Source organism: Tauraco erythrolophus, chromosome 1 (assembly GCF_009769465.1).
Source record: "Tauraco erythrolophus isolate bTauEry1 chromosome 1, bTauEry1.pri, whole genome shotgun sequence".
NCBI classification, from domain to species: domain Eukaryota; kingdom Metazoa; phylum Chordata; class Aves; order Musophagiformes; family Musophagidae; genus Tauraco; species Tauraco erythrolophus.
The window spans coordinates 118,802,933-118,827,328 of NC_141465.1; the positions used below are offsets into that span (position 1 = coordinate 118,802,933).

General features: G+C 43.3%; 1 protein-coding gene across 1 annotated transcript; it reads left to right on the top strand.

Annotated features, from left to right (window-relative positions):
* Window positions 1–978: 978 nt before the first annotated feature.
* SLC35F2 (solute carrier family 35 member F2) lies at window positions 979–21,851 on the top strand. Its single transcript, XM_086613574.1, has 8 exons — window positions 979–1,115; window positions 7,293–7,468; window positions 8,022–8,149; window positions 13,474–13,633; window positions 15,329–15,485; window positions 16,278–16,330; window positions 17,008–17,162; window positions 21,633–21,851. Exons 1-8 carry the CDS (start codon window positions 979–981, stop codon window positions 21,849–21,851), a joined length of 1,185 nt encoding a protein of 394 aa, XP_086469700.1.
* The last annotated feature ends 2,545 nt before the right edge of the window (window positions 21,852–24,396 follow it).

Sequence of the window (24,396 nt, forward strand, 5' to 3'; positions counted from 1 at the left end):
AACTGTGATAGGGAAAAACATGTCTGAAAAAAGACTTGTGGTGTTGGGGGGACAAAGATCAAACCACGGTGCTCTGAAGGGAACAGGTGAGGGCAGAGAGCAGCAGTGTCTTGTGGCAGAAAGGATGCCAGCATAGCCAGGACAGTGACAAATATTTGCAGCAATGAGGGCAGGAGATTGCTCTTCCTGGAGGCACTTCTGGAGTTTAATTCCATTACCCATGACACAGAAAGAGCATCACTAAAAGTGAGAGTCATTAAAAAAACTACGAGGATATACAAAGTGCCACCAGGTTCTCCAGGTGAGTTCAGCTGAGATGTGAGCTGAACAAAAGGACGAGGTAAATCCTCAGGCATGGGAGTTGTCAGCAGAAAGGGGGGCGTTGAAACCTTAGAGGAGCTCAAGGCTGTGCACAAAGCTGGGAGAAAATAAAATTTAAGGGTTTAGAGTAACTTTGACTCGTGTAACTGGAAGAAAGGTGAGACTTGAGCTGCTCGCACACGAGGCTGCAGTCAGGGCTCCACGTGTCCAAAGAGGCCTTGCAGGGACCCGCACCCGGGCACCGGGCAGGAGCTGCTGCCGGGAAGCCCCGCAGGCTGCCCGAGCTGGAGAGCAGGAATATGAACTCCGCGTTGGCACTTCGGCTCTGCTCTCACCTGCGCCCAGCGGGTGGAGGGAAACCCGCGCAGCGGCGCTGGGGCTCGTTAAAGAGAAGGAAAACGAGGAGCATCCCGGGACAGGTAGCGAAGCCCCGTCCCCTCCGCCTCCCGCCCCGGGACGTGCCGTGCCCCTCCTGGGGGCGGCCCCTCGGCGGGCACAAAGCGCGGCTCGGCGGCCTCCGGCACAGCTCTGCCGCGCCATCCCGGTGCCGCCGCTCTTCCCTTCTGCGGAGTACCGCCCGCCGCTCCCGCCGCGCCTTCCAGCCCTCCTTCCCTCCTTCTCGGCGGGCGCAGGGCCGGGCCGGGGCCGCACGGCGGCATGGAGGCGGCCGCTGCCGGCGCGCCGCCGCCCGATGCTGCGGCGGCCGCTGCGCCCGGGGCCGAGACGCCGCCCGGGGATGCCGCCGCCCCGCCGCGCCGGCTGCTGGCGCTGGTCGCTGCCAAGCTCTGCACCTGGTGAGTCCCCGGCCGTGCTTCCCCCGGCCTCCGCATGGAGACGGGTGGCGGCGGGGGGGACCGTGTCCCGGGCCGGGGTCGCTCCCCCCGCGCCGCAGGAGGGAGGGGAAGGGGGAAACCATCTTGCTGTCCTCGGCGCGTTGGCCGATAACGCGGTGCGGAGGCGGTGGGTTATCCGTGCCGCCGGAGGAGCCGTGTGGTGCCCGGCCCGGAGCCAGCGCCGCCGTGGGGCGGGAGGATGTCTCGGCGCAGGCCCGGGGAGCGGAGCGTGGGGCCGAGCAAAGCTCGGATCCTTCGGGCGAGCCTTGAAAGCCACCGCCGTGGCGGGATGCGGGCGGCAGCCGGGAGAGCTTTGGCTCCTGGTGATGGAGGGCTGCGCCAGCAGGTCCCGGGGGCCGCGGTGGAGGCGCAGCCAAGCGGCAGCTGCTGCCGTGTGCGAGGTGAAGAGTCACGTCAGCCGAGATAAGTGTGGAATTAGCGAGTGATGTGTTTGATTTTGTTAAACTAAGAGTGTAATTTCACATAGGCGTACATGCAGTTGATTATTTTTGTAGCAATTCTGGCTCAAAATTTTTCTGTTTTCCTATTTTTTTCTGTACTTTTATCTATTTCCTATTTTTCTGTACTTTTACCCATTCTGTACTGTTTTTATCAACATTGCTGTGAGGAATACACGGGGGGGGAGGGGCAGAGAAGATAACAGAGCAAAATAGCTGAGATGAGGTGCGGAGTCCAGAAAGACCAATATTCCCTTTCCCTCCTTCCTTGGATCACATTCCTTGTGCAGGCATCGCATGTGTCCCAAAGCTGGTACTTGCCGAGCGCTGCCTTTAGTGAGAGCAGAACTGTCTCCTCTGACTTTCAGCCTGCAAGAGCTACCGTTAAATAACAGCTTCAGTTTCCATCTGGAGGAAAAAAAAAATAAAAAATTGCTGTTGAAAGGTTTTTTTAGGGGGCTCTAGATTTGGTCTGTAATAACTATTGCATCAGATATCTTTGGCTGACAAACAGGAGGTGCTGGCTCTTCTGCCAGCCCCGCACTTATGAGCTGGGGTCTCAGGACCAGCCTTTGGAGAGGTCTGTGCTGGCCAAGCGAAGTCTTATTCCAGAGGGCAGAGCCTGCCTTTCTCTCTTGGTTCTAAGTTTTTCTCTTTTCCTTCTTTCTGCCTGCCAGGAATGCCCAAAAAGACAAGGTAGGACCTGGCTGAACTGTTCAATAACCCCACCTGTGCTAGTAGTTTTGCCAAAATGTTGCCAGAGGGCTACACTGAGGGAGTCTGTTGATGAGCTCTCACCGAGTTTTGCAAAGTCTTGTCTGAGACACTGAATTGATTTTTTTTTTTTTGATTTTTTTTTTTCTTTTTTTTTCCTAGCTGGCTGGAGGCTCAGCCACGTCAGTTTTGGTAGAGACCTTTCTGAGTCATGGGGAAGTTTAATACATGTATGTAACGAGCTAGATTTGAGTAAAATCAAACCAAACTTGAAACCAAACAAGTCTTTCTTTTCTGTTTCTTACCTTTTACAAATTAAATTGTAAAGTTTCAAAGCAGAACACACTGAAACACTAACCGCTAAAATGTTAGCTCTTAAAAATGTTTTTTCCCATCCTGAGCTATCTGCTAGTCATAGGGAAATATGGCTTCAGTCTGAACCCACGTTTTTCTTTAACTGCTTGCATGAAAATGTTAGATTAGTCAAATGAATTAGTCTCTTTTCCCTTCCCCCCCCCGATTTTAGTCTCTTTTCCCTTCCCCCCCCCGCCCCCGTTCAGGAAGGGTTCAGTAGTTAAAGGTGAAGTGCAAATAAACTGGCTGTGAAGAGTGTTGCCAGGCTTTGCCTGTTAGTATTTAACTGGTGACATAAATAAACTTAATTTTTGAAAAGCTATATTTATTTTCATGAAAAAAATCACATTAAAATTATAGGATTTATTAAACTAATAGCCAATAAAATTGTTAACTAGGGGGTTATTAGATTTTCTTTAATTTCCTCAGATGCAGGCTCTGAATGTATTTTGATATATTGGGGTATTTTTCTTCAGTGTTTCACACGGAGCTGAAGAAAGCCCAGCCTGACTTTCTCATGGTGTCAGGAGCTGCACATTGTTCAGTGCTAGCTTTAGACCAATTTGTGGCCAACTTTCATGTTTTAAAAAATCCCAAAATACTCCTAGTTTTGCTTGTAGCCGTAGATACATCTAGCTAAGATATGGTGGCTGAAGGGAGAGGAGGAGTAATTACGTAGTAGCCAACAACCAAGCAATAAAAAAACCCAAAAAAACATCCCAAGCTATAAAACTAAAAGGCCATTTTAGACCACTTACCTTGCGTCATCTGAGAGTACAAAGTGGTTTAGTCCTTACCAATGCATTAAAGAAGAGCAGAGAGGATCAAGTTCTGACATGGAAAAGTTAATAATTAACATATTTCAAAAAATGATGATAAATTATTAATAGAAAAATCAGTCGTCGATACTCATGTCAATACCGAGTGGATGGAAACTCGAAGCCTTCTTTTCACAAGGAATTGTCTTGCAAAATGAGACCGATAGGATTTAGAGTTTGCTCTCCAGTTTTACAGAGGATCAAGCACTATTCAGATTTGCTGTGGGAATTTAGTGGGCACTGAAATAATAAGGCTCCTGAGCCCACATTTAATGAGGGTCATCTCACTCTGGTCACCCCGCTGTCTTGCTGCCTGGAGCCCAGCGTGTCATGCCGGGAACACCCGCATCACCTTTGCAATTTGAAGAGATTAATTTTAACACCTTGGCAAGTGGTGTAAGGGGAAACCATTGCTGCTTCCTGCAGCTCTTTTTGATCTTCGCATTTTGAATCCGTTCAGGGAAGAAAAAAAAAAATCCCTGAATTAAAATAGAGAAAAATAAAGAAGGGAATGAGACAGGATGAAGCCTGCTTTCCTTGTCAGATGCCTTCGGCACTGTAGAAGTAAATGCTGTACTACTGCCGAGACATACATTAACTAAATGGCAGTGACTGCTGGCGCAGTAACCACTAAGCAAACAGTCCTGTAGATTCTGGACCTGCATCTCTTCCCATATGCAAAAAGACAGGGAAATAATTCCCTAGGTACTTCAAACTGGGAAAACTTAGTTATTAGAAAAGCTGAGGGTCAGCTTAGTGAAGTTACTGCACTGCAAGAGGGCAACAGGGTCTTTCTGGTTTTTAATAAACGATGGTTAAAGCTGATCAGTTGTTAGCAAATTTGAATGGCAGCAGATTTTCCCCCTTTTACCCTCTCACTGGAACGTGGTCACTCTCGGGTTTGCCCAAACACTGTGTGCGTAGAGTCCCGACCTCTGCTATAGAGAGGGTGCCGTAGTTCAGGAGAAGCACAGCTACCTCTTGCATATCATATCCTGGAGGAAAATGTTTAAAACCTTGCCCCACACAAGTCCATGTTAGACAAGCCAGGTGCTTGTGGAGTCCTGCCCGTGCTTCTGCCCGTCTCTGTGGCACCGCCTACGAGATGGGTGAAGGGGAGTTTGCATCCAGGAGAGCAGGGCTTCTGCCAGCCAAGGCAGCTTTAACTTCTCCTGGTGAAGTACTGATGAGCGCAATTTGTTTTGTGGACTATGCAGACTTCACAGCTTTGCTCTGGTAAAATTGCAGCAGTTGTGCCCAGTCACACTTCTACTCAGGTTTGATCCCCACCTCCTCACCCTCCACCCAGCTAGTCCAAGCATGGGGTGAGTTTAGTCTAATAAATTGCTAAAGGCTTACTCTGTGCCCCCTGCACTGAGGGTAAAGAAATATTTTCTGCTAGTTTGGAGCAAGAGACTCTCTATTTGAATAATAAAAAGAATATATGTGGTGTTTTTTTTTTAAATACCTGAAACCACTTTTTTCGTGTGTCCTTCACCATGTTATTTCTTCCTTGAAATTTCAATGGGTCTTCTGTCATCTTAGCTCCTGCAAAGGAGCCAGAGTCCACAGGGCTGGCGAAGGATGAACTGGAACCATCGTCCCTGCCTGCTTGAGTGAAGAAGTAGTCTCCTCCTGGAAATTCTAGCTGAACTATGTTACATTCTTCTTAATGTGACACCTCATTAAATTAATTCTTTAGATGAAGGTAAAAAGACATTTCTGCATCAGTCAGAGTAATTAGCCAGAATGTGTCATGATCATTATCGATTTGTTCATCAAATAGTGCAATCAGATTTTTGACCAGAATAGAGAGAAATTTGATGTAACAGAAGTGAGGTAGCTTCAAAGGTTTTTTTTTGTGCACAAATACATATATATATATAAAAATACATGTATGTGTTTTATAGCACTATTTACAGTTAGCGCTGTGCTACAAAGTAGCCATGATAAATTTCTAGCTGAAATATGGTCTCTGTTGCTTACTTCAACGTTCACAATGCTAGAAATGAGAATGTTCATTCTCTCATGCACCAGGAAGTTGTTCATATGAGGCTGGATGGGACCTTACAAGATTGTCAAATGATACATGAATATTTACAACATAGATGTGCAAGGCAAGCTGTAGCAAAATGCGGGGCTCAAATCTCTTGGAAGTGCAGCGTGGCTGGACTTTGCCGAGATTTGCTGTCCCATCAAAATGGACCTGGAGAGAAATATGTGCCTAGTGGCGTTTTTAAAGTCAGAAGACCTTCGTTGTCACTCTGAATTGGAAATGAGATTCATGTAGCTGAATTAGAATCCGTGCAAAGAAGATGCCTCCCTTCCAAAAGGAGGGATTGACTGTGTGATTGTCACACAGTGACAATGTTCAAGGCTTGACTGTTCAAGGCTTTAGCACCCTTGAACACACCCTTCTTGTTGCCCAACAGCCGGATTGCACAGCATAGCTGAGTGAGCTGATATTTACTACGTTAAAATCACCTGCCTTGGGAAAACAAGTGGTGTTACTGTCAGGTGGTGTGCCTGGCATGTGGGTGTCCTGCCAGAAATCATCGCAGAGAGATGTGGGCACAGGGTAGGTGCAGAATCCTAATGGAAGGCTTTCTTTCCTTGCTCGGTCATGTTGAGTAGGAATGAATGAATCGGTTGTGCAGATGGTTAAATTCTCATCAGTAGTCTTCAGAGTAAACAAATTAGATGCGAACTTTGCAGACCTGTACAGACAGCAGAGTACTGAGCCCCTCTTGCTGTATCTTGTGAGTATGCAGGCAGAGACCAGGGTGGTACAAATCTGGATAGCCCCACTGGCAGCAAAAACAGCAAGTCAAAAGATACACTGCAATCTACGCGTGCTCCTGTTTGTCTAGGAACACCTGGAATAGTTCATAGCCGCTTTATGTTAGGTGAAGAATTGCTACTAAAAGAGCGTGAGCCTTTTTTTCTTTTTCCCTAGCTAGCTGTGGATTGGACTTAAAGGAGTAGTAAACACTAACATGATCTTTGGCTAAAACATGTTTTTAACTCCATCCTCAATTACAGCATGATGTGATGGCATATAGCAGAAAAAATTCCACAATAAGTATTAATTATAACAATTCTTATAAGAAAGAATTTTTTTATAGTGAGGACAATTAATCACTGGAACAACCTCCCCAGTGATGTAGTGGAGTCCCACCACTGGAGGTTGTCAAGATGTGACTGGACAAGGTGCTAGATAATTTTTTTCCAAACTGTCTTTCCCATGAAAGATTGGACCAGGTGATCTTTCGAAGTTCTTCTGACCGGGCTGTTCTATGATTCTATGGTTAATGCTTTTGTATTTCCCTAGCGTGGCTCAGCTTAGGGTCTCAGCTCACTTTCAAAGGCTCGGGTCTCAGAAGAGCCTGAAGGCAGTTGTGCCTTATCTCCATGTTGCAGATTTCTATTGGCCAAAGTCAGAACAGGACTCAGTGGAGGGTGAAGGATTTAACTTGGGCCATGTGTATCAAAATCCCTGCTGATGAGAGTAGATCCTGCAGGTGAGCTGCTTGGAGATCCTTGCAAATTATTGCAGTCTTCATCACTGGCGGTTTGAACTGGCCTCACTTATTCTATGGCTGTCATGAGGTTAGTCTAGATCTTCTGTGTTCACAAAACCCTGCTTACTGGTAAGTCAGAACAACGTTGATGGGAAGTAGAAAAAGAACAATGTGTCAATCTAAAAAATGGCATTTTCCTTGTACAACTAACAAATTATTTTTTTTTAAAACCATGAACATTTAAGCTGACTATGTTGTCTTTTATATTCACAGGCATATTTTGAAAACGATAATTCTGGGCCAGATGCTCTCTTTGTTTATCTGTGGGACTGCTGTTACAAGCCAGTACCTAGCAGAACAATACCAAGTGAATACTCCAATGTTTCAAAGTTTTATCAACTATTCTTTGCTACTTCTAGTGTATACAACAATGCTGGCATTTAGGACTGGTATGTGAAATATGGGATGGGAGATTCTGGTTCATCATTTTTTTCCTCTTCTACATTTTCCTTTCAGATTTTGAAACTAAAGAACTTAATACTTGTGCTAGTTTTTTCAAGTTCCTCCTGAAATTTCTGCCTTGTAATAACACATGGAAATGAATTTCGTAGGTTAAATGTGCATTTAATTTGATTTCATTTCATATCTGTTTAAAATTATGTGCTCTTTGGTTTCAAGTCCTATGTTATATTAGCGAAAATAGGCTTTGTTGTAGCAGGCTTCTTTACCAGAGGCTATTTAATATTCCTCCTATTGTTATTAATTTACTCTTTAAACAACTCTGGTCTTGTTGGTGTTTTCCTCGTGTGGAAGAATTTCTCTGCTTTTCACCATTTGCATTGTTTCCTTCCAGGCTGCATTTTGCTGTTTTTTGTGTCTTTCTTAAGCAGGGGCATCCAAAATCGAACGTTTCAGTATTATTTATGCTTCTAAAAAGCAAGATTCCTGTGCAATGCTTGGTTGGAAAGAAACACGTATTGATTGCCTCTTTCTTCTAAACAGGCAGTGACAGTCTTTGGCAAATTTTGAAACAGAGGTGGTGGAAGTATATTTTTTTGGGACTGGCTGATGTTGAAGCCAATTACGCGATTGTAAAAGCCTACCAATATACGACCCTCACAAGTGTGCAGGTAAGGACTGATCTCTGGTTTTGAACTGTTGCTTTTATTGCAGTTTTGGACTGGTTTCTGAAATGAGATTCATAAGACAGACATGGAAGCTATTTAAGCCCAAAAAAGCTTTCTAATATCTATTTTCTCTCTGCAGTACAGAGAAGAGCATCCTGCATCAGGAATAGCATTTCCAGGAAGCAGAGAAAATTGGCTGGTATTACCCAGTGCCAGCTCCTGAGCTGAACTCTAATTATTTTGATAGAAAGCACTTCTGAGAGTTTGCTGACAACCACTCAGGTTTTCCTTCTGACACAAAATGAAGATTTAGGACCAAATGACACTCACTCAGCACAGGTTCTTGCTGATGAGAGTGAGGTAGATCTCTTGCCTGGTCCTAGAAGCTGTGGGAGATGTTGTGAGATGTAACCCGACATGTGAGAACATTCTGATAGTTAGCCAGTGTTGGTGACCGTACAGTGAGGGGTCAACCCTGTGGCTTTTGGATGTGGCACTTCAGTTCAGGCCTCTCTCTGGAAGAGGTGAAAGGGAGGTCAGCATGCCAGGCTCCTGAAGAGACAGTAAACTTCCTTCACAACACCAGTGCTTAGTGATGCATTGTTACAGTATGATAAATCTCATGTTCTGAAATAAATCTATGAGTAGAAGGGCTAAGGCTGGGGTTTCTTTGGTTATCCTACACACACGTTTGCTGCTGGAAGAGTTCCTGTCTCCAATTGCATGCTCCTGAGCTTGTGCAGCCAAATCCCTTGAGCAAACTGGCTCAGGGCACTGAGCAAAGTCAGAGTAAACCCTGCCTTTTGCTGGGCTGTTGACGAACTGTGTTAGATCCCGGTTAGGTCCCTGCAGGGCTCCTTGCCTCTGCTGCTGCTGTGGAACAAGGGAGGGGATGGTGCAGAAGCAAGGAGGGAGTGGAGTGTGTCCAGGGCTGTGCCAGCTCTTATCGATGGTGGATCAGTGGCGGGGGTCATGGCCCTGCTTACCTGAATAAAAGAATAATGTACTGTACAGAATCAGCTGTTAGTTGGAAAGGAGTGTTTAGGTGTCAGTGTTTTACAGAGTCAAATTAAGAAGGGTTAATATTTAAAAGAATTGCCTGTAAAGCAATAAACTCCTGTGGTCTGAGCTTCCTTTAGAGAACTGCAGTAACTTTTCCTTGCACTGTTTAAAGACCAGTGGCATGTGCCTGCTGGATTATTATTGTCACATTTACACTTCATACTTTTGTGCTGTGGCTTATTAGGCTTATAATTTCCTTACAAATAATGCCTGAGAAATCAAAGCTTTAAGAGTGACATGTTTCAGTCTCAAGATGAAGTTAAGCTGATAATCGAGACACTGTTTGATCATATACTTTACAGCTCAAAATGCCAGGACTTTGATCCAAGTTCTCAGAAGTAGTAAAGCTATTCCCATGATTTCTTTCACACACATCAAGACAGAATAGATACTGTAGGTTATCTTGTCCGATTGCCAGACTTGAGCGTTCGCAGAACTTTCTTCCCATGTGGTGACCTTCAGACTGATGCTTCTTTCAGTGTTAGTTCAGCGATTGTGAATCGGTTATAACTGCCTGCTGCAGTGGAGTTTCTTGCATGTTCTCTGAAGTCTCCGGTTTCTCACCACTGTCAGAAATGAGACACAGGACAAAAAAAGCCTGTGGTTTACTCTAGTCCAAAGCATTTGCTATCTGCAGCTAAATCAGAACCTATGGCTCGGAGCACCCAGCCTGATGGCTTGTCTGCAGCGGTGGCTGTGAGTGGGTGCCCAGGGAGCATAAGAGCAATGCAGGAGCATATGGCACCTTCCTGAATAGAGGGTGATCACTGTTAAGATGCTGGCTGCCTGGAGCTTCTGCTCAGCCCTGTGAAACTTGCCTTCAAAGACAAGTTTTCTCAGCTCAGCAAGGAACTTCCATGTATTTTCTCACATACGGACACAAAAGCAGAACTGATTTTCCTTTAGTTAACAAATACTAGCATTGCACGGAAGGGCTTGGGAGATTTTTACAGAGATAACATTGGCATAGCAGCTCTCATTCATCCGTAAATAAAGAAAAATACTTTGAGCCACAACTGGATCTGTTTGGCTGTGGCTGAGGCAGTGCCAGGGAGACTTCCTGCTGCCAATGTGCCTCTGTCTTGTGGCAAGACTTGAGTGTCCTGCTGTGTGACCACATATTTCATAGCAAAAAACAAGCAGCGTAGCTGTGGTTTTGTGTTGTCAATGTGTTTTTAGGCACAATTAGCATTTGCTCCGTAGATAATTCAGGTGGAGGCATTTTCTAGGCAACTATTGACAGAACATCAGCTGATGGAAGAGTGTTAACCTCGACAGGAGAAAATGCAGGATGAGCCCCTGGGGCTCAGCTGGAGGCTGGCCTAAGGGAGCAGTGTGGGGAAGTGAGCAGGATGAGCCGTTGAGCTTTCTTGCTCGCAAAGCTGTCTGGAGCTGGCAATTATAAGCAAACCAACGACCTCGAACAGTCTATGATAATTTATTAACCATATATTAAAACATCTTTTAATAAGTTACTCACCCTACCTTTAAAACCTCCTGTAAACACTGTGGCCAAAGCCTGGCTTGAGTCAAGACGTCTGTAAATCAAATCACCAGGCTTTTTCCCTTGTAAAAATACAGGCTAGATTTGAATAAGATGAGAGTTTGCTGAGGCTCTGCTGGCAATAGTAATCAGTACTGCTGTAAATGTCATAAAACCTGAATAAATAAACTAAACTTTATTCTTTTAAATGGTTCCATTGACACAATTTATTGCTAGATTACATCTGCTTTGCACCTCTTTGGTCTTGATTCTGTACAGAAGACAGCGTTTTCCACCAAAGAGCTCTGTAATGGAGTAGATGAAGGGAAGGCAAGATTCAGTAGTTGGAAATTAGATTTCTTCTGTCTGAAATTGAGGGTAATTATCCTCGGAACAGATTACCAGGGCGTGTTCTTCATCATTTGGTGCCTGTCTGTCCTGGCTGCAAGTCCTCTAACCAGGATGTTGTAGCTCTACAGTATGTTATTGGCCTGGATGCAGCAATTCCCCATCTGGTGTTACTGAAAGAGCTTCTGGCTCTTTATGTACTACTCTCTTATATCCAATTGGGATTTTTTTTTTTTTTTTTTAAAAAAGAGTTTTGTTCCACTCTTTCTATTTGGATTGAAAAACTGCTTGGAGGTTGAAAAGCTACGTGGTAACATCTCAATTAATGGGGAAGTGAAAGCTTACATATTAAGAGAAGAAATGTCTGCTACTAGGGGAGTAAAAACTTTGCTTTTTAATTTTTGTAATATTTCTTAGTTTCCATGATTGCAACTTCACACGATAGAGATATCAAATACATTTCCGTATGCAGGACAGAACTGGTTCAGACCAAAGGTGGAAAACCAGATGAGAGCTAAATTGTATGTTTTGCAGAAACAGATAAATGATACTTGTTTGATATTAGTCGAAACAATTCGAATTTAGAGGAAATGTTAGAAAGTTTTTTTTAGCCTAGATGAAAGATAAGGTAGAGTAAAAGGCTTGTGACTAGATAGAAACTCACAGCATGATACTTTTTGTATTGAAATATATGATATCACACATTGGGACTTATGTGGCTCTAGTGTCTTCTAATACAGCCTAGGCATGTTGTTTTGTCCAGACTTCTCAAACTGGACAAGCTGGAGGCAATCCAAGGAGTGAAGACAAATAGGTGGAAGGATTAGAATTTAATCTATGATAACTCCCCTTAAAGCTGTGCTGGTAAGACTTTAATATGTGTAGTTATGAACAAGTAAAACCAAAATTACCATGAAAGTCTTCCGAGTTTGGTTAAAACCCTTAGGGATGATGGCTGGACTAATGGAAGTCAGTACAGAAGACGACTGTGGTGGTGCACCTAGACAGACAGAAGTTAACAATGAACATCAAGGACTAAGGGCCTTGTCTTGGTTGTAATGATTATACCCCAGTCCTGTTGGCCTGGACCTAATAATTTGTAGTGACTTCAAGAGGCCAGGTTTTAAGGGCTGACAGTAATTTGTGAGCAGTCTTTGGAAGGCTGACTATATGTTCTGCTGTAGACTGTTCACTTGTATAGTTTCATGGCAACTCTACTGAGGCAGGTCAGAAAATACACCTTTTTTTTTTCTGCCAGACAAATTCAGAAACAATCTATTTTGTTGAATTAAATACTAAACCAATTATGATTAGCTCAATGTTTTCGATGTTATTTAGTTATTCTAGAACATTATGCCCATTTTGCGCTGTAGTGTGTTTTTCTGTATTAAGTACACAGGTAACTCTTGATATTTCTGTAATAAAGGAGAATGGGTAGAAGATGGGTGGGTCTAACAGCAAGACAAAGATACGTAGGATTTTAGGAATACGCAGAGAGGGAATGATGAAGAAAGGAAGAAGTCGATGTCACTGCTTGCCATGGAGTGCAGACATTCTTGAACCTTAGCTATTAAGTCTGCTCAGGGCGGCGGCGTCTGCCAACACATCCAAAGTGCTTCGAAACTCCAGGTCCCTTGTGTGTCTGTGCTGCTGGGGCACAGGTGAGCTAGAGTGGGTGACCTGCTTCTGACTGAGAGTCAGCTCTTAACAGAGCAATGAAAATGCATTGGTGGCTTGTACATGCTTTTGTGGGAAGCTGGAAAATTGGAAAGGTGACTTTAGGAAGGTTGTGCTTCTCTTCCTTCTGCCAGTTTTGCAGGTGGCTCCCAGCACATGTACCAATTTTTTTTTTTTTTTCAGGAGGATCCAGTTGGGGGAACAAAAAAATCAAAATCAAAACTGCAGGGTCAGATTCTTGCCCTACTCACTTCAATGTAAAATCAGATCGCTTGTATCTTTTAATAGTTCCAGATTTTTACTTTGTGTACAGGGAACCCTAAATTCTAGTTTCAGATTTGAAGAGGAGTGAAAAGATGAGCTAGACAAAACCTGCTGGGGAGAAGAGGAAATGTTGGTGAACCACCTCTTTGTATTGGTGTCATGGGGAGCAACGCAGTTTCAGAGCAACGTCCTAGGATTAATTTGTGAAGCTGCAAAGATTGATTATATCCATCGTTAGAAGAGTTTCTAGATCAGTGCCTTCCTACCAGGAGAGAGTCGACCCCTCACCCCAGCTCCTCCTTCACTTTCAAAATGCTTTTTCTGGTAAAATGTGGGTCTGGTCCCTCTTTCAGACAAATCCACCGGGATTGCTTTGCAGCTTTCATTAACATCTGATAGCGACAAAAGTAAGATCCTGTGCATTTGCTTTCAGGATAGTGTGATCTAGATTTGGGCTGGATTTCTAATTCAGACCGTTTCTCTGTACACACAGCTGCTGGACTGTTTCGGGATTCCTGTGCTGATGGCTTTGTCGTGGTTCGTTCTCCGTGCAAGATACAGGCTGATCCATTTTCTTGCTGTTGCCGTCTGTTTGCTGGGTGTAGGAACAATGGTGGGTGCTGACATTTTGGCGGGGAGGCAGGACAGTGAAGGTAAGGAGTGCTTTGTTGTGGGTGGGGAAGAGCGGAGAGATGGTTCCTGTGGTGGGCTAACTTATAAAGGAGAAAGAGGAACAAATGCAGGGCGAGTGGATATAGTTATATTTTAAAAGAGGAGAGGAAAAGACACGCTGCTATTTGTATTTGTTGTCCAAGAAGACAGTGGCTGAAGAGTGGCTGATTAGATAGGGAGCTGCGGGATTTCTTTATTGGAGATTTGGATTATATCTTCCACCTTAAAAGAGAAATGCTTGTGTTAAGCTTAAATTTTGCCACTGTTCATCAGACCTGACGAAAGGCCTCGTTCTTGAAAGCTTGTTCGTTTCTACTAATTGTGTGAGATGGTCTAACAGAAGATGCTGCCTCTCCCTGCGCACCTTGTCCTGTTTGCGCTGCGGCAGCTGCTGGCAGCCAGCCTTCTCTCGTGTGCACTTTTCTATGAGCACAGGTAGCAAACCGAAAGCCACTGAAGAGCAGGCTGACTCCTCTGAGTTACCTCGGGCAGACCCGACAGAAATGGCCCGTGTATCCCCAAGGCCCATGGGCCACAGCCTAGAAAGCTGGGGCTTACAACGGGAGAGCGAGAGGAGACACCAGTGGGATGCCGGGAGTCCTGGGACCTGCAGGAGGGAGGCTGGGCTCTGGGGACTGGGATCCAGCTGGGCACAGATGAGAGTGGGTCTTGTCTTCTCTACGACAGATGCCTAAATCAGCCCATATCATAGCGATATTACTTTGAATAAGAATTTCAAAATTCTTCCAGAGCCAGTGGGTATGAGGCAAGGTGGATTTCAGGAGGAGAGGAACAGGGCATTGCCTTCATCAGGCAGCACAGAAATAAGCTTGTTTGGCGTTATTTTGGGGCCTTACTTGTAGGTAAGACATCAGGACAAACTGAGGTTTAGCTTTAACACTGTGTGGTACAAGTATCTCAGTCCTGAGGGAGACAAATCTTTCCCTGAGACTTTAAGACAGTTGTACTTGATTCAGTACCCTGGGTACCCTTACTACTGCCTACCTCCATATTTCAGACGTATTTTCTTAGTGATTGCCAAGTGGCTCAGGGAAGGAAATTTTAAATCAATTCAAGGATTTAAACAACAGCGATCCTCTTGCTATTTACCTGATGTGTAACAGCATTTACTTGATGAGTGATTGTATCACAGAGAGCCCCATTTGCACAGTATAAATCAATCGCAGCAGAACACACGATGCCACCCATCCGCAGTGCCCACTTAGACCGTCATAAAACCAAAGCTGAGTCCAGGTCCTCCTGAAATCAATAGACTGATTTTAGCAAGACTTGAATAAGGCCTTCAAGCAAAAGTAGGGGCAAGATGCAGAAATGCGGAGAGCATCTCTAACTGGGAGTTTTTTCAAGTCCCTACAGTGCCTGAGGTCAGCAGAAGTAGAATTGGACTGGACTGTACAGCAGTGGCTTGGTCAGGATGAGATTTAAATGCTGGGTTTAGCTCATTGCGGACTGAGCAGGGTGAGGTGAGCAGGTGGCAGAGTCCATGCTCTGACACCAAGCCGCTTATCTGCACACAGGGGACATGTTTCCTTTCCTCTGACCCTGGAAGGTGCTAGGAAGGTAGAGATGTTAGAGATAAATTTACTTGTCTTTTTAAGGAAAGTGAAAAAGTGTTTACAGCATTACCCTTATTGTGGATTAATATTTCTGTACAGGTAGTGACGTGGTGATTGGAGATGTCTTAGTGCTTCTTGGTGCTTCTTTGTATGCCATTTCTAATGTGAGTGAGGAATACATTGTGAAAAATCTGAGCAGAGTGGAGTTTCTAGGAATGGTGGGCTTGTTTGGGACTATTATCAGCGGTCTACAGCTGTAAGGATCTAATATTTATTTTAAAACTAATTAAGAATATTCTACAGATGATTGCTTGTCTACCATGAAATGATGATGTTGTTATTAAATTAATTCTTTATTATGTCTGTGTTTGGCCTATCTGGGAGTCCTTCCACTTGAATTTTATTTTTGTTGCTGATCAGCATCCATTTTATATCCTTTTTATTTGCAGTACTCTTACTACAGCAATTCTAAAGCTGAAATCTCGCAATTGAATGCATATGATACTTGGCTGTATGTTGATCTTCCTGAGAACACTCAGTATGCTGAGGACTGTTCACAAGAACGTATTTCTTAATGGATTTTCTCTGTGGAAAAGTTCAGGGATAATTGTTAGCAGGAGTTCTTCCATAATAAACTTCAGTTTAAAATGAAGCCATGTATACTCTTACAAATAATCACGTTGGCGTTAACAGACCACATGTACTAGAGTGTATCTAATGAATTTTGTGTTCCTCATTTCTCATCATTATAGTTAGTAAATGGTATATCAATGGTATATCAAATAAAACTGAATCTCTGAAGGATGAAAAAGCCTGGGAAGAAGGCATAAGAATTAAACAAGAGTGCTCTTGACTTTCAGGCACCTCAATTTTCTAGTCTTTTTCATGCTTGTTAGATGTTGGAGTTAGTGTAATTCAATAAAATTTCAAAAAAAAAAAAAGGAATTATAGATTAAAATGTTTCTCATATTCTGGTAATTAAATTCTCTATTTGAAAATGCCTTTTTTTTTGCTTTTTTACTATATTATATCTTTTCTCTAACTCTAGAGCCATTGTGGAACATAGGGAGATAACGAGAATTCAGTGGAACTGGAAAATTGGTATGTGTATGACAAAATGATGTGCATTTTTACGGAACACTGGAAAATGGTAATCATTTAGATTTCAAATGCTGGAGTTTTCATTTTCTTTCCCTGGATATTAAGCAGCATTCGTATTATATCGTCACAGATTTGTTTTCTGCAAACTTTACAGCTCAGCAAAGATACAAGGTTTGCAGGATTGAACATTAAAACTTTTGAGCTCAGGTTTTGCACTTCACATATGACATGAGATAATTTTTCAAAATAAATTGAAATAAGTAAAAATTAAACCTGTTTAATCACAGACGTGTTTGGTGTTGGAACATTGCAAGAACATTCTTCTGTTTTCCTTCCCTGATGAAATACTGAGAAAATGGATTTTGTAACACGTTTTGACCTCAACAGTACTGCACGTTATTAAGAAATGTGACTCTAAATTTCATCAGTCGGCTCTAATGTTAACGAGGAACAACAAGAGCTTTCTTGTATAGATACAGTAAGCTTTGGAATACAGAGTAGTCTTGGAAAAGAAGTATTTCTGCTGTGTTTTTCTTAAATTTGCATTCTCATATCTTTTAGGAGACCTTATCCTAAAAGATAAAAATGCATACTTTTTTTAAGCATCTGAAGAATACCAGTGTTCTTTAGAACCATTATTCCGTGCCTTAGGAGTAAACAGTCATCTCGTTTTACAGCATTACTGTTCACAGTCTTTGCCCTGTGTATGTTCGGGCTGTATAGCTTCATGCCAGTGGTGATTAAAGTTACCAGCGCAACCTCGGTCAACCTGGGTATTCTGACTGCGGATCTCTACAGTCTGTTCTTTGGGCTTTTCCTCTTTTTCTATAAGGTAAGTACCTTCTTTCACTATAATTTCATTTACATTTTCACTCCAAAATTATAAATAAAGCGTAATGTTCTTAAAAGCCCCTGAACAATTGTTTGCACTTGTACATTTCCACAGCTTGTATCATTCATCGTTGGCAGATGTCAATCAGAAAGTCATACTTAATTACATAGCGTCGCATCATTAGGAGGATAGTGATTTTTGAAACGATTTCACACTTCATGGAATATGTTAGAGTTAATGTTAATAGATAGTAAATAATTTCCTGACCTTTTCAAAGGGTAGAGTTCTTGCCATAAGCCCTGTGTGGAACTCTATGCTAGATTTGGTTCATCTCTCGCAAGTGTCCAGTGAGGGGGTTTGAACCTCCCTGTCCTGAAAGGCATTTGGTGGTGTTGTGGTTTATCCCGGCCGGCAACTAAAGCGCACACAGCCACTCGCTCACCCTCCCCCACCCCCAGGGGATGGGGAAGAGAATCAAAGGGGAAAAGGGAAGGAGACCCCTGGGTTGAGATAAGAACAATTTAATACTACTACTACTAATATATAAATATATACATGTGCAATGATAATAATATGTACAAACAAGTGATGCATGGTGCAATTGCTCACCACCCCTTGACCAACGCCTGTCTTGTCCTGGACTAACGATCCCGAAACAGATAAGTCCCAACACCGCAATCCTGGACAAGCGAGAGGCCCGAAAAGAGAGAGAGGGAGATAGCACTCTGAGAGTCTGAGAGTGAGAGCCCCAGAAGAGCAAAGGCCCTTCTTTCCAGCTAACCCTCATTTTTATACTTGTCATGATGCTGCATGATGTGGAATATTCCATTAGCCAATTTGGCCCTCAATCACAAATCTAAGTTCAAATCATAAGGGCACTTGTGACCTCTTTGTCGCAGCCATGCTCCCTCCCAGCCTGTTGTGCTCCTGCACACTGGCAAAACACGGGAAGCTGAAAAGTCCTTGATATCTCACTACCAATTATAAACATCAGTGTGCCGTCAACATTCTTCTCATAGCGAATCCCAGACTAAAACCAAAGCACGGAGCTCTTCTAGCTGCTAAAAAGAACTATGTCCCAGCTGAAACCAGGACAGGTGTCTGAGAGAGGAGCAGTTTGTCTTGATTTCCAGAAATTTATTATTTTCTTCTGAAAACCATGCAGATAAATACATTTTTCTGTATGCTCTCCAAAAGGCAGTTACTTTTATTGCTCCCTAAAATAATTTTGGTAGTGTCTATTCAAGCTAAATGACACAGTTAAAAAGATTTCATTCCACCCCACACTTTTCACCCAGAATCATTTGCGGGAACCTACCTCGTTACAGCAATTGGAGTTTTAGAGTCAGTTGCTCAGTGACTGGAAGGGCTTAGTGAGAAGCTTGTGAACTTTGCTTAATAACTTAATTTGTATTATTCCATGTGGTTGCTTTCTCTTCAGCATTATGGAGATCCAGAAGCTTTTAGGTCAAATTTATTTCTGAAAGTGCAGGCCAGTTTATTTTACAGTGTGGAGGTCTGGTAATGGTAGGATCTGACTACAGCTAGATTTTCCTTTTCAAGAGTCTCTTAGCTCAGCTTTCCTCCCTGTTTTGGGTTCCAAAATTTGTTCCAGGCTTCAAAGCATCCATTAAAAATGAATGTAGGAAGCCAACCATACTTACCCTCTAACAATTAAAAACATCTTGTCTAAGCCACTTCCAAACATGTATTTTGGCACCCAGATAGCTTAACTCAAGAAGTGATTATAAATTTATATGTATAATAGTAAAGAAGAAGTAAGCAAGAGTTTTGGAAAGGATAGAATAAAATTTCATTCTTCAGGAATTTTATCTTATTCTGGGGAGAGGTTTTTCTGGGAGCAGATCATCCCATAATTACTAACTGCAGGGTATTCTGGTAGCAAAAAAGGAAAAAATGAATTAGAGAAGACTTTAGGGTTGCATTATGAGAGAATTTCGGTTAGTTATTAAAATAGGAACTTGTATCTGTGGTTAGAAACAATGAAATAGCAAAAAGGGGAGCAATAATAATGCTGCATGTTTGGTAATCAGGATCTGAGGTAGCTTAGGAACCAAGAACTGGGAGAGCCTGATTTTGACACTGCTTTTATCGTAACACTTAGCAGTAGAAAATCCTATTGCCAAGTTAACCATATAGGTTCTTTACATACGGGGCAAAGAAACCAGGCAGGACATTTCCTGGATTAAAAAGCACTTTGGACTCAGGAATCTATGAACAAAACCACAAGGAATCGCTCTCTCTTCACCATTACCAGACGATGTTTTGCAGCAAGCCACTGAAGGCTTGGCCGGGCTGCAGAGTGGAGCGAGCCATGGAGAGCTCTGAGGTGCTGTGGTTTGAGCCTCTTGAGATAGAAGCAGCACAGACAGGGGCTGCAGCAGAGACCAAGCCCAGGAATTTATGAGGTTTTGACTTGAGCACATTGTTTCGCTAATGCATCAACTTTTCAGCCCTAATCGAGTCTGTTCAGGATGTAATGTGAGTTTTACGTATCTGCCTTGATAAGCCCTTTTTGTTTTTTTTACTGCATAATGAATCTTTTCTGTGCTTGTTCCTAGTAAACTCATTATATACAGATACCTGTAGTCCCTCAAGAGATGTTTTAAGGTCTCCAAATGTTTCTGTTGTATAAGCTCTTATGGAAGAGAGTCTTCTGCATATACAGACACTAGATGGAGTTACAGTCCTCCAGTAACATTTCAAGTTGTCCTTAGGCTTCATAGTGATTATGGGGATATAAGCTGCACAGGTATGATTAAAATCAGGGTCTGAAGCAATGAAGTTGCTGCAATATTTGAAGTTTAGGGGGGGAAAAAAAAAGGAAAAAACCCCAGAAAGACCACTGAGCCCTCCCCAAAACCCAAAGAAATTAAAAAAAACCTAACAAACGAAGGTAGTCCTGTCGGAGCAGCAGGGTTAAGGTTCACCTGTGTCAATAGCTGCAAACACATGGGCAAGCCTTGAGTCACAGCTACACTGCAACGGCTTCGGCCCCCTGCCTTGGTGGTTGTGTCCACTCGTAGAGGAAATGATTCTGAGCAGAACCAGTACTGCCTTGTACCCACTACGAGAGGGGATGTGACAGGTGCTGTGACCGCCCAGTGTCGCCTGCCAGCCGCGTGTCCTTGCATGCAAGCGCATGTTCACTCATGGCCTTAGGTTGCACTCTGGAGAAGTTGTGCAGGTGACACAGACCCAAGCTTTGCCTGTTTGGTGGGAATGAGTCAGACAGGGATAGGACTATGGATGCTGCTGCTGCCTCCTTCAGGACATCTTCAGAGCTTGATGCTTCCTCCTGTGCAGAATGAAAGCTTGAGTCCAAGCTCCTCCAAGTAAACAGCCAGCAAGGTGAAGAGAGAGGACACATATCACAAGGCCAGCGTGTTTCGATCTGCTTTTCCTTTTGCGTGGTGCCATCCAAGGGTTTCTGATCCAAGTGATTACCAGCTAGGAATTGCACTGCCTTAATTGTAGATGCCACAGTCATTTTTGGTTCAGAGTCCACTGTACAGATCCTGCCATTCGTTTCATCCAGCTCTGCTGCTTGATAAACTAGAACATGCCTGTCAGGCACGTCTAAGGAAGTTAGGGAGTATTGACAGTGGGGTGTTGGATGCACTACGTCCATCCTATGTTTAATCAGTGCGGTTTGGCAAAGGCCATATGGAGGATTTTAACAAATGTGCTGAAAAAGTGTTCCTGGCTGTGGATAACTTGAGCACTTTGCATTATTGAATCTGGTGTTCATGAAGTAAGCATTCATTTTTCTGTCAGGGTGGATGGATCTCAGCAAGTGTTGGACTTTCAGGAAGGAAGTGAATGATAGTGGATCAAATGCCTGATGAGCCTTGGCAGTTCATGCTCTTACCTCACACCACTAGCGGAGCACAAATGCCAGTCGTGTAAAAGGAGCCCCAGTCTCCCTCTCATCAAGGACTTGCTGGGTGTAGAGAGCAAACTGGTTTTGGTCCACTAATAACATTTATCTAGCCCTGCAGATGATTGAGAGAGTTGTACAGAGAACCAGCTGCTCTGGTGAGTTGCAGTAGGACGGAGATTCAACTCTTGCCAGGACCATACTTGGCTGTGTTGAAACAAAATTCTCTCGGAGGTACAGTGTTTCAGCATTCACGTGCGTGAACAGCTATCCTTCAGCATCGCCATATTTACAGCCGTTTGTTCTCTAAGATTCTTGTGTGTAGACCTAAGGAAACTCCCTGTCCAACAGTGTTGAGGATGCGATGCAGAGAAAAACAGCCAGCAGCTTGAGTCTGTCAGTGAATGGAGCTATTGAATTTTGGTTTTCAGACCTGAATACAGATTGTGGTGATAATCCTTATTAAAATATTTTTTAAAAGAAAGAGTAGCTTTTTACATTCTTAAAGCAGCATTTGTATGTTTTTGCATCAGACAAGACTTGACGTGTTCCTTTCTTTCCTCTGCCAGTTTTCAGGTCTTTATATCCTGTCCTTTGTTATCATCATGGTGGGCTTCATCTTGTATTGCTCCACTCCAACTCTGACTGCAGAACCCACCACCTTGCCACAGCCCAGCAGCACTGGCTTGGACAACGCTGCACTAAAGCTTGAGGAGAACGACAGTGAAACTCCGGCTGTATCCGTACAGTTTGCAAGAGAAGAAACTGTGGTGGTCAGCACTGATTAAAAAAATGGCAGCATTTCAAAATAGAGCTTTTTATTTTTATTTTTATTTTTTACTGCCAAATTTCCTTCAAATATTAATCTGGAGAATTGTTCTACTGCCAAGGCATATGTCACACTGTGCTGGTTTTAATGCACTGGATGGACTTTTAAGGCCAGATCCTCAATCACTGAAACTGTGTTGATTTATCCTTGCAGAAAATCTGGCCCTTAGAAGAAAAGAGAGTAGTATTTATGTGGAGTCTCTGGGAAGTGAGAAACTGTTATTTTTAAACACTTAATTAACTTAACAGCAAAAGCTTGAGGGAAAAACTAAGCCAAAGCAAGCACTCAGGTCACTAACTGGAACGAGAATGTTTTATATTGCATTAGGGACCTAAATCTGCAAGATGCTCTCTGGGGGCTTTGTGGTTCCCACACCTCAGTGCTGCGTACCCTCAAATAGCATCTTGCTAAAGCCACTCGACTTCTCAGAGGATCTAGTTCTACAAGCTGCATTACATACGTACGCCTTCCATGTGCTGATGGAATTCACTTCTCCGCTGGAGGATTTGCTTCTTACGTTCCATCCAAACGTTCATCTCTTCACGTTGCTGCACTCCTTGTCGCAGCTGGGGCTGCTGCCAGTATTTTATTTTGAATTTCGCTAGTAAGGGAAGTTCAAATATGTGTTTTTATAATCCCTTTTTTTTCTTTCTTGGTGCCCTGTTATTTGGTGTGTTCCCACTAGGTGGAGGAGACAAGGTCGGACCCTTGCCCTGTTCATTAAGAACTGGCTGGGTTTTTTTCTGGATGAGACAGCAAAAGGGTTTGAACCGAAGTTCACTTCTCAGTGAATTTCTTCTTGAAATGAGACACATGTCTGCAGACAGTTTTGAATAAAATTATCATTTCTTAAAAAAAAAGAAGTCTTAGTCAATCCTCTTTGCAACAATCATGACATAATCTCCAAAAGGTTAAGTGTTTTCAGTAGATTAATTGACAGTTTTCTTCCCCCTCCTCATATTTACAGCAAATGCTAAAAAAATATGAGGCTGCAGTTTTAACATCAATAAAACCATACTGGGATTTTGTTTTATTTTTTTGTACAAGCCTTCATAACAGGTGTATGAAGTAAAAAAAAAAATAAAAGTTTTCAGCAGCTGAAGAGTTGGCTCTTGGTTTTTTTTTCTATTTTTTTAAGCTGGAATTTATTTATTGCTCAAAATTTTATTAATTGATTTTACTGACCAAGCGATTATTTTAATGATTGAACTTTACCATAAGGAGTATATATGACATTTTCTGAAGATACTGGTGATTGAAAGACAAACTGATTTTGGGTACTTCTGGTGTAGTTTATTCAAGCAACATAATTCAGCAAAAATCTTACCTGATTTTACTTAGCAATAGCAAGACAAATGTTCAGCAGACACTAAAGCAAAGAACATTGACTTTTCACTGAGTAGTGTGTGCACAGAAGGGTGAAGAGGTGCTGATGTTTTAGGAAAAGCATTTGGGCCTGGTTATCTTTTGCTTTACTGCTTTGGTTAGATTCAGGTCATGAATTAAGACAGCTAAACTGGTGCATCTATAGACATCTCTACATCTAAAGCCGAACAAGCGGCTGGAGCCAGGGTGGTGAAGTTTGATGGCAGTAGATACCTATGAGAGACCATTGGGATGTAGTTCTCCATGCCTAATTTTAGATGCCTACAACCTGGAGCAGAGGCTTACCCACTGCAGGGTGTCCCCACCATGATGGGCGGGACGATTACATGGTCTTTCTAATGATCCCTTCCAACCCAGATCATTCTATGATGGTTGGGATTCAAGGTGGGATTCAGCTCCTAAATGTAACTAGTTATGTATTTTTTGTACAAGTGTTGCTAGGTCTTGTCTCAAGTGGGGCCCTCTGTGGGGCTTGATTCAGCTGCCTTGGTGTCAGCTTAGACACCCTATGGAGTCTGTGACATTTCTAGGGGCTGGCAAGTAGGATCCAGGATCTAGAGGAGACCTGCAATCTGGAGCAGCATGTGGAGGCCAGGTGGGATGTCCTATGATCTCTGCAATGGCATTACAGCCTGTGGCTGAGTCACTCAACACTTCCCTGATGACCATGCGGGGCCATATGTGATTATTTCAGATGCTTACCCTTTATACCGCTAAAATAGGATGAGATGAATCCCAGATGAAGCTTATGGCCCAACCTGCAGCACCTTCTTTTTGTGGTTGCTGGGTGACATTTCAGCACCTGTGGTCGTTGCTAAAACAGCTGTGTGTGTCCAGATGTTGAGAGCGCTTTGGTGTGCCTGCACTTCCCGTATGCAGTGCAGCATGAAAATCACTCTCATTTTATGCACCTCAGGGAAAACAGCACAGATGGTGACTGTGAGTTGCTGCGCAAAGGAGGGAAAGCACGGGGCAGCGGCTGGAGTTGTAATAGATGCGCAGTGGAAAGTGTGGTCAATTCTAGGCTGGGGGCAGCGGGTGAAAGCATTACCTTGGCAAGTGGAAACAGTAAAGACAAGTTAGCTTTGAATTTCACAGCATCCCTTCAGATAGTTCCC